Here is a 12,432-nt window from a genome sequence, read left to right as displayed (position 1 = left end):
TTATTTTAAATTTAAGTTTTAGTATAATTAGTAATAAATAATAAACTAAATATAAAGGTAAATGAAAAATTGAGCAAATGAGGACTTGAAATAACTTGCTGGAAACACGCACAGGTTAATAAAGATTGCAAAGGTCACATAATTATATTTTTAATTAATAATTAGTAATGAATGATAAAAGTAAACTAATATAAAGACCTAAAACTAAATAAAAATTTTGAAAAAATAAATAAGTATTTGTTCAAACATGCACGGGCTAATGAAGATTTTGAAAATTTCGCATCATTATTATTTTTAATTAATAATTAATAATAAATAATAAACAGTAACTTTTAACTAAATGAAAAATTGAAAGAAAGAAAAAAAATGAGAATTTAAATCAAATAGTAAAATTTATTATAACCTCACTTGCTTTGAGCTCACAAAATAATAAAATTCATCAGTTGCTCTCTCACTTCTATTCACCTTTTGTTAGTTATCCCTACAATAATAAACATACATCAAATTTTTATATATATTTATATATATAGTGTGGAGTATATAAATAAAATAGTAATCCAACAAATACAAGAATGTTAGCAAATTAAAAGAAAAAAAAATTGATTTAATAACTTAATCACACAAAATTATGCAATATTGATAGATAAAAAAAATATTAAAAGAACATTATAACTAAGGAAATCTTCTTCCTTCAATTTTCTAGAGAACTCAATTTCATTACAAATTATAACTGAAAGCAAATAAAAAATTGCTAGAACAAAACTTGAGTAGTTACAAACTCCTCATATGTGTATATATATAACTCATTTAGCCATTACACATCAATCAATAAAAAAAAAATATACCAAAACATAAATCAAAATATTACTACACACTCCAACAAATATATGTACATATATTTATATATTAAAAGTGCCTATCTAACGGCAATTCTTGGTTTAACGATTCTTGGTTTAACGATTCTTTTTTTATTTAGCCTTTACACGATTAACTTAACAGACTGTTAACGTTAAACTTTAACAAATAAATAAACCCAATAATTAAACCCAAAAAATTAAACAATCTTTTTTTAAATTAAAAAAAAATATCTTACCCACATATCTCTCTAACAAATCCTACCCTTTTTTAAATTTTTTTACACGGCTAAATTCAAATTGTGATCGACGGCCCAAATTTCATTGATACAGGGTTTCTGCGGTGTGACTATTACTAACTGATTGTAATTGATATAGATATGGGATGGGGTATGAATGAGACGAGGGGGTTTTTGTAAGTTGCTTAACTGATCGAAGAATCTTCAACGTAGTCTTTACCCCTTTTTTATTCTATTGTGCTCTCTAAGCCAGGTTTGTCTTTCTTTTCATCATTTGTTTATTTGTAGTATTCTTTTCATCGATGTTTATCTACATATTGTACTTTGGAAATTCTGTTACTTTGAAGAGTATTGCTCAAATCAATACTCCTGATCCTGATGCAAGTTCCCTCATGATCCAGGTATTACATATATCATTGGGTTCTAAAAGAGTTTAGAATTTTATTATACCAACATAATATTATAATTCGGTTTTTGACAATAAGATATATACATGCTTGTCATAGAGAAAGGCCTGGATATTTTTGTAATCGTTTCTCATTATCACCTCAAAAATAGAATATCATTCATATGGGAATTGCATCATGTAATTGGATCTGTTATTCTGTTTTATCCTTACATTTCTTGTAATTAAGGCTATCGAGAAAGCAATAGTCATATGTGTATTACCATGGAGTAACACCAAACAATGATGGTGATATTATAAGATTGACCCTCTCACAATTAATTGACATCATATAGAAGGAAGGGATTTCCTTTTTGTTTAAAGATCGCTTAAATTTTCTTGATAATGAATAAAGCACTCAAAAAAGATGCTGCTAAACAAACTCAGTTCTACTTTTCTGTTTTTGCCTTTTTATTTATTATTTGTCTATCAAAAAAGAAAAAAAACCATATATTATCTGTAAATCATACTATATTTTCAGGAAAGTGGGAATGAGGCCTTGGCTTTCCCCACTAAACTAATTGTGTTCTCTTTTGCAGGAAAGTTGACATTAATTCGAAGTGTTCTAGACGTGGTGGAAGTCAAGAGAAGGATATTGTGGATGCCATTTGGAAGTGCTCGGCAACAGTTGCAACATGGAAAGGGAGTGGGCTGTGGAAGCTACCATTGCAGTAGTTCTTTTGACTTTCTTGACTTAGTGAAGGCCTTACTCTCCCCTGCTGAATATGATTTGTTTTCTATCCTTTCTTGGCATATTTGGTTAACTAGAAATAAATGGGTTCATGGAGAGATGATTCCAAAGGCTGAAGATGTTGTTGAATGGTGCACAAAGTATGTTGCAGATTTTTAAAACTCCTCTTTGGATTCAAACAAATTGGCCTCCTCTAATGATACTCTGAAATGGACTTTCTCCTGCTGCTAATGAGGTAAAAATGCGGCCTCTTTCTCCTCTTGCGGCTGAGTTGACAGCCATTAGAGCTGAGGTTAATTTGGCCGTAGAAAAGAAGCTGCCAAAAACTTGCATTGCGCCGGATTGTCTAGCTGCGATTCAGTTGATCAACTCCAAGTTTAGAGGTTGCCGTAAGGTTGATGGTCTCCTTCCTTAAGGACATTGATTCTCTTTGTTTGTTTTCTGGCATAATTAAATGCTTTGGTCGTAGAGATGACCTTCTAGCTCACAATCTCGCTAAGTTTGCTTTGATTGATAAAGCAACTTCTTTTATTTAGAATGGGGCGGTGCCTTGTTTTATCGAAGAACGTGAAGCATTCTAATGGAGACCAATCTATGATACTTCTTAACTGGTTGTTCCAAGATGAATTTATTTTCCAAGCAATAGCTAGGAAGCTTGGTAAGATTATTGCCACTAAAGATGATCATTTTATAGCACTTGGGTGGTGTACCCTGGTGCGCGGACTTGTGGATTATGAAAGTGCTACTGATCAGTACTCAATGAATGGTAATACATTTTTTTCTCTTTATGTGATTTAAATCCATTTGGGTATATTTCAATATGATCTTTAATGACAGTATAACCTCATTATCTTAGTTTAGTAGCTAAGAATGTATTTTAAGCATGAAGTTTTAGTCCTTTTTTTGCCCTCAATTTTATTATCTTCTTCCTCAATCTCTAATGACAGGAATAAGACAAATGCATATTGAGTTGTTGAAGATACTTTCCTCATGTTTTTCACATATATTACAAATAATATCTAAGGGAAGGTATAAGCTTCTTACTTGGATCATCATCGACCAAGTTGAGATGGATCTTCATTTTGTAATAGTTGCTTTAATAAATGATCTGCTTTTAGTTTGCTCAGTCCTGTTCTTCTCATCTTTAGTATCACTTGTTTTGGTAGTGCTTCATTCAAATTTCAAAAAATAAACCCAATAATTAAACTAAAAAATTAAATAATCTTTACGATTAACCCATTCATGACCCATACAGGCAAACACAACAAAAGCCTCTCTCTCTTAATTTCACCTACTGAAACAGAATGCAATCATCAGTTGTTAATTCTCATTGCTTTTGGTAAAATTTACACCTTTAATACTTCTGACTTTTGTTGTGCTATTTTGAGTGAAGGTGGCTTTATAATGAGCAGATGAAATTTTAATACTTCTTTGTTACTTTATAATCGAGACTTTGAGAATTGAGGGTTCCTTCTTTGTCTAATTTACACACGCTTTGCTTATTCTTAATTTTGTAATATTTGTTTTTCCAGGTCAAAGATGTTCTTGCTGCTATTATTTTAAGAACTTTCCAATATGTTTTTACTGGACATAAAAGTTTAATTTAAATTTATTATTCAAATCTCTCTAAATTAAATATTATTTATTTTTGATTTATTTATTTCATTCCGAACTCATAATATAATACTTAATATAAAACATAGTATACGTGCATCGCACGTAACAATATACTAGTATATATATATAGACATAGGAAAGTAGAATGATAAGTGAAATGCCATAAAAAAACCAAAAATTGTAACTGAATTATAAAAGCAAATAAAAAATTGCTAGAACAAAACTTCACTATTTACAAACTCTTCATATGTGTATATATATAACTTATTTGGCCATTACACATCAATCAATAAAAAAAAATATACCAAAACATAAATCAAAATGTTACTACACACTCCAACAAATATATGTACATATATATATATATATATAGAGAGAGACATATGAAAGTAGAATGATAAGTGAAATGCCATAAAAAAACCAAAAATTGTAACTGAATTATAAAAGCAAATAAAAAATTGCTAGAACAAAACTTCAGTATTTACAAACTCCTCATATGTGTATATATATAACTCATTTGGCCATTACACATCAATCAATAAAAAAAAATATACCAAAACACAAATCAAAATATTACTACACACTCCAACAAATATATGTACATATATATAGACATATGAAAGTGAAATAATAAGTGAAATACCATAAAAAAACCAAAAGTTGTAACTGATATTTTATTGTCATTATTAATGTTATAAAATCTAAAATAAAACAATATACACTCATTAGTTTTATAACTTAAAACTGAAAAATAGTAATTAATATACAACTTTTTTTTTTTGTTAGAAACTCTAAATAAATAAGAAAAATAGAAAAAATAGAAAAAATGAAACAAAGTTCATACAAGATGTCATGTCACCTACCTTAACAACACAATTATATAGATATATAGATTTGTTCATTGTCAAACTTATTATATATATATATTTTTTATAGGTGATGGAGATAGTGACTAGATGAAGAGATGATGGAGAGACACCAGTTTACGCAAATAATAAATTGATGATAAATATTACAAATAGACTTTTGACTCATTAGACATTACATGATCATGAGCTTTGGCCATTATTTTGTACTTGGAATACATGTATTAAATATTTTGATAATATACAAAATATATTAGATTTATTAAATTGTAATTACGTTATTTCAACAAAGAATAGGCATTACAAAATTTAATAATTTCACTATAAAAAAACACAAAAAAATAACAGTAGCAAATGTTATTATTAAGAAATTATAACAATATTAAAATATAATATTTTTAATATATAACATAATAATAATGTAATAATAAGTTATACGATTATGTTTTAAAAATATTATTAAATGAATATAACATATAAAAGAAATAATAACAATAAAAAATAGTTATTAATAAGTATATATAACAACATTAAAATGTAATGGTTCTTTATATATAACATACTAATAATGTAATTAAAAAATATTCTTAATAAATGTAACATAATGAACCATAACATTAAATTAATGTTAACTATTTAGAATGTATAACACTAAAATAATGTTATAATATATCATTTAATAACATGTGAAAAATGTAATTAAATATCAATACTTTTAGTTATATGAGCTGTCTTAACAGTTGTTAAAATATTATAAAATGTATTTAGTTACATTTTTTTTTTTCAGGATTATCATAATAATAATGTAATTAAAACCTATACAATTACATTTTAAAAATGTTATTAATAAATGTAACAAAATGAACCATAACATTAAATTAATACTTAACAATTTAGAAATAACAGTAAAATAATGTTATAATATACCATTTAATAATATGTGAAAAATGTAATTAAATGTCAATACTTTTAATTACATGAGTTGTCATAACAATTACTAAAATATTATAAAATGCATTTAATTACATTTTTTTTTTAGTGTTATCGTAAATATTTTTTTCTTGTAGTGTTTCTAAAAACTAATAAGAAATAAAATGAGAAACTATTTACTTTCTATAATTACAATAAGAAAAAATATAACTTAAGTAGGTTTTCTTTCTTTATTGATACTACGTATCTATCTCATGAAATTATGGATATTGTCATGTCTTACAAGCTTGAAGATATATGAGGCATATCTTTGAAATTGTCCAACTCGCATTCTCTTGTCGGTGTATGCGAGCTGCATGCGTGATGCAAGCTGGTTGGATGTTTCAGCTTCTGTTATGACTTTAAGTATTAAATCTCTTTGCACGGCTCATTACGAGTGGAATTATTCATTCGGTTGCAAGATTCTCTCCACATGTCACCCAAATAAACTCCATGTTACCTTGTGCAGAAATTAGGATAACAACTTTCAATCGATATTATTTATGATATTATTTCTTAAGAGAGTAATAATTGGTACACTTACATTTTACTTACAAAATTAAATACTTATATTATACATAGTTCCAATTATATTATTTATGATATTATTTTTTAAGAGAATAATGACAAATACACTTTCATATTACTCACAAAATTAAATTATGCCATATATCATAGTTTATATTTTGTAACCACACAATTTGTATTATACGAAATCTACCTATATAACATATCAATGGTTTGACACTTAGCTAAAAACAAAATTGTCAACTATTATAATATTTAACCTAACAAGGTTAATATATATATGAATATTTTTATATAATATAAATTATTCTATAAACTATATAATATATATTGTAAAACACACTAGGCAAGAAATTAAGTTTATCATATATTTATGACTGTTAATAATGTATGACAGTCTATTTAATAAAAATATTTATATAATATAACTTTTTTTAAATATTTACTTCAGTCAATTACATTACTATTTTTTTTTTCAATTATTTACTTAGTTTGTTAGACTTATAATTTCTTTTTTTATAAAGTCAACATTGTATAATTTTGATTTTCTTATTATTAGTTTTATTAATATTTTTTTATTTATAATTTCGAGTTTGAGTTTGCTAGATGTATATATATAGATTTTGAAAGTAATTAAAAAATTTAAAAATAACATTCTTTCACTTTGTAAGATAGTTCAAAATTGAATTCCAAACTAAAAATATTTATATTTATATAATAATAATAATAATAATAATGAATATAGAACTACAAAAAGTCTCAATATAATTTGTACTTATAAAAAGACTAAAAATTATTCTTTCTTTTGATTTTTTGTCAATTGTAGATGAGCAAAAAAGACGTCAAATAGAGAACTTGATACATACGATGATGGTAATTATATGTAGATTTAATTATCTTTTTTAGGGATAATTACATAAGCTACTATTTTTTTTGTAAAAAAAATTACATTTTTACGTTTAATGATTTTTTTTTTTACATTTTTACGGTTTTCTGTAAAAACAACACGAAAACAACAAGAAAACTACATAAAAGTAACATGATAATAACATCAAACCAACAACAAAAAATAACATACAGATAACAAAAAATCAACAACAAATTAACATGAATGCATCATAAAAAGACCGTATTTTCGGTAAATAAAATCAAAAAATTCGTAAAAATATTTAAAATTCCGTTAAACAGTATTTTTATAATTTTTTTTTTATTGTTTTTGTGTATTTGTAAAATTATCTCTTTTTTTAATCACTATTTTATATAGGGATTCTTTAATTTCATATATTTTATTCACTATAATATTTGAAGATATCTTTTTGATTAAACAATTATAAAAAATTAAAAATTAAATAAGTTAATTAAAAATATTTAAAACATACTATTCAAAAATAAATTAAATTAGATGTACAATTTTATATATTTTCTCATTATTAATAAATTAAAAAATTAAAAATTAAATAAGTTAATTAAAAATATTGTCTTTTTTTTAAAATATTTATAAATATTAATACCGACAGAAACTGATTGTGGTCTGCTGGTATTAATGCATCTGCGTGTAAAAGTGCAGATATTAATACCAGCGGATTAATAGCGGTAGGGTTCGCCGGTATTAATATCTGCACTTTTACACGCAGATACATTAATACCGGCAGACCACAATCAGTTTCCGCCGGTATTAATATTTATAAATATTTTAAAAAAAGACAATATTTTGAATATTTTATAATTAAATTAATTATAATTATATATAATAATTATTTCATAAATATATTATTAATTAAAAATAAAACATTAATATAAGAAATTAAGCATTAATATTAATTTGTCCATTACAAAATAAACTATATTATCTTAAATAAAATTAGAATATTGTCTTTAAATAAACTTTAAAACGTAAAAATTGACATAATTAAAAAAACCTAACTATCATTGTTCAAATCAGTATATTCTAAAAATTCATCCGCATTCGAGCTATGTCTTGAACAATCAAGATTATCACGGGATTGAGCTGGTGGGGCAGGATAATAAGGTTGTTTAGTCTGCGGTGTAGGTAAGATCTCCACAAACTGTCGAGTATGCGGGCGAATCAAAATAGGTTGTTGCTGTTGTTGCTGGCTCTGCGCACTGAAAATCTGACCATACATAGGCTGTTGTGGAGATCCTCCCATTTGACCATACACCGGTTGTTGGTGCAACAATGACCCAAATTGACCGTACATAGGGTATTGTTGTTGGGATGAGCCTCCAATATTGCCAACCATAGGTTGTGTCTGAGATCCTCCTGCGGCATCCGAAAAAAATATGATCAGACCCGGATGCTAAAGCTAGCAACTCTTTGCCATTCTCTAATGATCCAGACTTGTGCAAGTCATATATCTATAAAAATAAGTACCTCATTAGAATATGACAAACACCACTTAAAATAATAAACCTTTACTACACATATATATTCACCTTCTTGTGAAACCACAGACGAAAATGTTTTTTGTGTAGAACATTATGATCTCCCTTCTCATTCGATGGTTATTTGGCAAAAATCTTCTATGACCTATGTAAGATGTCTTACCAATTACTCGAATAGAAGATGTATCTTCATTGCAAGTTGGACAAGCTTTGTATCCCTGACCACTCCACCAGACAAATAACTACGAGCAGGAAAATCATTCACTGTCCACAGAAGAGCTGCACGCAACTTGAAGACAGTGTTGGTTCGACAATCTCTCGTATCTACTCCGTTAACCCACAATTCCTTCAACTCATCCACCAAGGGTCTTAAAAATACATCTATGTCCATTCGCGGTGATTTATCTTCAGGAATAAGAATGGTCAACATAAAATTATTATCTTTCATACATAACCAAGGTGGAAGATTATAGTTCGCCAAAACTACAGGCCACATACTGTAAGCTTGGCTCATGTTGCCAAATGGATTAAAGCCATCGACAGCTAAACCGAGACGAACATTTCGAGGTTCACTAACAAAATCAGGATGTTTGGCATCAAAGTCCTTCCAGGCTGCACCATCCACAGGGTGTCGCATCACACCCTCATCTTTTGATTTACCACTGTGGTGCCATACCATGTATTTTGTTGTATGCCTTGAAGTATACAGTCTCTTTAGTCGCGGAATTAACGGATTGTAACGCATCACCTTATGAGGCACATTTTTTGCTCCTGAATTTTTTGAAGTTATCCATCTACTAGTGCCACAAACTGGACATGAATCTTTATTTGCATGTTCATTGTAAAATAAACAGCAATTGTGCTTGCACACATGAATTGATTCATACCCCAACCTTAATTTTTTTAATCTTTTCTTGGCATCATAATAGTTTGATGGAATTTTATTTTCATTTGGAAAAGCTAATTTTAATAACTTCAGTAATTCATCAAATATGTTGTTAGGAATCTTTCCCCTAACTTTTAAATGCAATAACTTTGCAAAAAATTTAAGAGAAGATATCCAATCACAACCGGGATACAACTCAGCCTCAATCTCTTCAAATAATTCGGCGCGCCATTGATTTGTATCAGGATTATCATCCATTTCAAATGACGGCTGAAGGAAGTCATCCACTATTGGAATCATCTCATCAATTTCAGGGTCATCATTAGCGCCATCATGGTCATTCATTACATTAGTGGCGCTAGATTCAGCTTCCCCGTGGTAAGTCCACTTCTCGTAACCAGTAAAAAAACCCCAATCGAATATGTGTGCTTTCACAACAGGTAAAGTTTGAAGCCTATTATTCACACATCTTACACAAGGGAACCTAATTCTACTATCGCAATCTTTACATTTCGAAGCCATCTCTAAAAAAGCATTTAGACCATTCCAATATTGCGGACATCTACGATTTCGCAATGTCGTCCAAGACTTGTCGATTGTCATCTAAAATTTTATAAAGGCATATAAGATTTCATGTTATGACACAATTTTATGATATTTTATATTAAAATATTTTATATCATTTTATGAAATAAATTATTCATCATTTAAGAGTTATTATATTATTAATTAATTATATTTTATTTTTAAGTTATTATTACTTTAATTTTTTATATTAATTTTATTATAAAAAAATTAATTAAATAATTATTTTAAAAATATTACTTTAATAATTTATTAAATTTATTTATTATTATTAATTATTACTTCAAATTTATGACATATTAAATTTTTAGTATTTTTTTAAAAAATAAATTATTATTTTTTAATAATACTTATTTAATAATTTAAAAATTATTTTACTATTAATTAATTAAATTAATTTTTCATATTTATACTTCTAAGCAAGTATTACTTTTATATATATACATTATATTTTTTTATTTAAAAAATTTATAACTAATTTAATTTATTTTTATTTTATTTTTAAAAATTTATTATTTCAAATTTTTTATATTTATTATTTATGATTTTTTATATTACTCTAATTAATTATATTTTTGTATATTTATTTTTCAAAGCACTTTTAATTTATAATTTTTTTCATGTTAAATCTTTATTATTTATATACTACAATATTACATAATTATTTTAAAATATTATTTTTATTATAATTAACTTAGTAATTAATATATTCTTATTCTAATTTTTTTAAAAAAAATTAAAAAACATTACATAATTAATTATTTAACAAACTTATAATTTTATAACTATTCAAAATTAATATTAAACAAAAATACACATTTATTAATATAAAATACATTAATTACTATATACACTTAAAATCTAAAATTTTACAAATTTATACATTTAAAACTTTTAAGCAATATATTATATATATATAATATCTATATATTATATTTATTATTATATACAAATTTACATATTTAAAATTTTTAAACAATACATTATATATATTACTTTATATACATACTAAAATCTAAACTTTTATAAATTTACATATTTATAATTTTTAACAATATATTATATACATATAATATAATATATACACTGTTTAAAAATTATATATGTATATACATATATACATATAATATATATAAGATAATATATTATTTAAGAATTATACATTTGCATATAACACATACATATAATATCATACATACACATACACAAAATTATATATTTACACATACACAAAAAAATTACTAAACATTTGCATAAAAATTAATAAACACAAAATTATATATTTACACATACATTTGCACAAAAATTTACACATACACAGATATATAAATACAATATACCAATTACTAAACATTCAAAGATTGAAAAAATAAAAAAAATAAACCTGTAAATTTTTCCGCCAAGCTTTACCTCTTCCCGCGTTTTCACTTTCCGTTATTGTTTCGAGCAAAATATCTCCCCCAAAACTTCAAGCATGGAGAAAAAATTAATAACTATCAAAGAAAAATAAAAATGAAACGGAAAAATGAAAAAACCATAGTGAAAAATACATTACCTGTAAAAAAAAATGATGGTGCAATGGCGCTTCACGGTGGAAAACAGCTATGGCGGAGGAGGACGACTCAGACTATGCAGAGGTGGAGGGTCGGGCGTAGCAGGGGGAGGAGGAGGGTCGGGGTGGGGTGGTGTGAAACGTAGTGGGGAAATGGAAAATGTTTTCTGAGTTATGGGAGGGATTATATAGAAATTTATTACCGGCGGGACCTGCCAGTATTAATAGGGGTTCCGCCGGTATTAATAAAACGGTCAGAATCCCTTACTAATACCGGCGGAACCCGCCGGTATTAGTCTTTTTAAAATTTGGGCAGTCAAAATCCCGCCCAAACTATTAGAGGCGGATTTTTTGCCGGCAATACTAAAATTCCGTCGGGAATACTAAAATTAAATAAATATTTAATTGTTTTTTAATTATTCAAAAGTAATACCGGCAGAATGCCTTTTCCGTCGGTAATAAACCCATTAATACCGGCGGTTTGGCTCCGCCGGTATTACTCCCACCGGTATTGAGTCAAAATGTTGTAGTGTATGATGTATAATTGTTAATTTTTTTTTTGATGAATGAGTGAATTTCATTACTCCAACAGATTTTGTACAACACTATAGCATTCTCCAACAAGAGAATCTAAATAATCTCTAATATTTACAAGGTTTCAAACCATATTCTATCTCTATTGGTCACTTTTTTTTGGCCAAATACAAGAGATTCGACACTTTGTAATATTCTTTACTTGTGCTATGATTACATCACTTTTTACAACTTTGTTTCCCAAAAGATTGAATTTCGGGAGC

At 26.6% G+C, this 12,432-nt stretch overlaps 1 protein-coding gene and 1 long non-coding RNA gene across 2 annotated transcripts; one reads left to right on the top strand and one right to left on the bottom strand.

Annotated features, from left to right (window-relative positions):
- The first annotated feature begins 1,127 nt into the window (after nt 1–1,127).
- LOC133037256 (uncharacterized) lies at nt 1,128–3,355 on the top strand. Its single transcript, XR_009687378.1, has 2 exons — nt 1,128–1,346; nt 2,078–3,355. It is a non-coding gene; the product is annotated as an uncharacterized LOC133037256 (long non-coding RNA).
- A 5,423-nt stretch (nt 3,356–8,778) lies between these two features.
- LOC133036985 (uncharacterized) lies at nt 8,779–10,020 on the bottom strand. The gene has a single exon (XM_061113774.1). The coding sequence runs from the start codon at nt 10,018–10,020 to the stop codon at nt 8,779–8,781; it is 1,242 nt and encodes a 413-aa protein (XP_060969757.1).
- Nucleotides 10,021–12,432: the final 2,412 nt, after the last annotated feature.

This window comes from Cannabis sativa, chromosome 4, assembly GCF_029168945.1.
Source record: "Cannabis sativa cultivar Pink pepper isolate KNU-18-1 chromosome 4, ASM2916894v1, whole genome shotgun sequence".
Taxonomy (NCBI): domain Eukaryota; kingdom Viridiplantae; phylum Streptophyta; class Magnoliopsida; order Rosales; family Cannabaceae; genus Cannabis; species Cannabis sativa.
Note: the sequence above shows the minus strand (reverse complement) of the source record. Positions and strands in the feature narration are given on the sequence as shown.

What these genes read in the sequence shown, in the direction of transcription:
- LOC133036985 (XM_061113774.1), bottom strand. Translation starts at nt 10,020, where the DNA reads ATGGCTTCGAAATGTAAAGATTGCGATAGTAGAATTAGGTTCCCTTGT.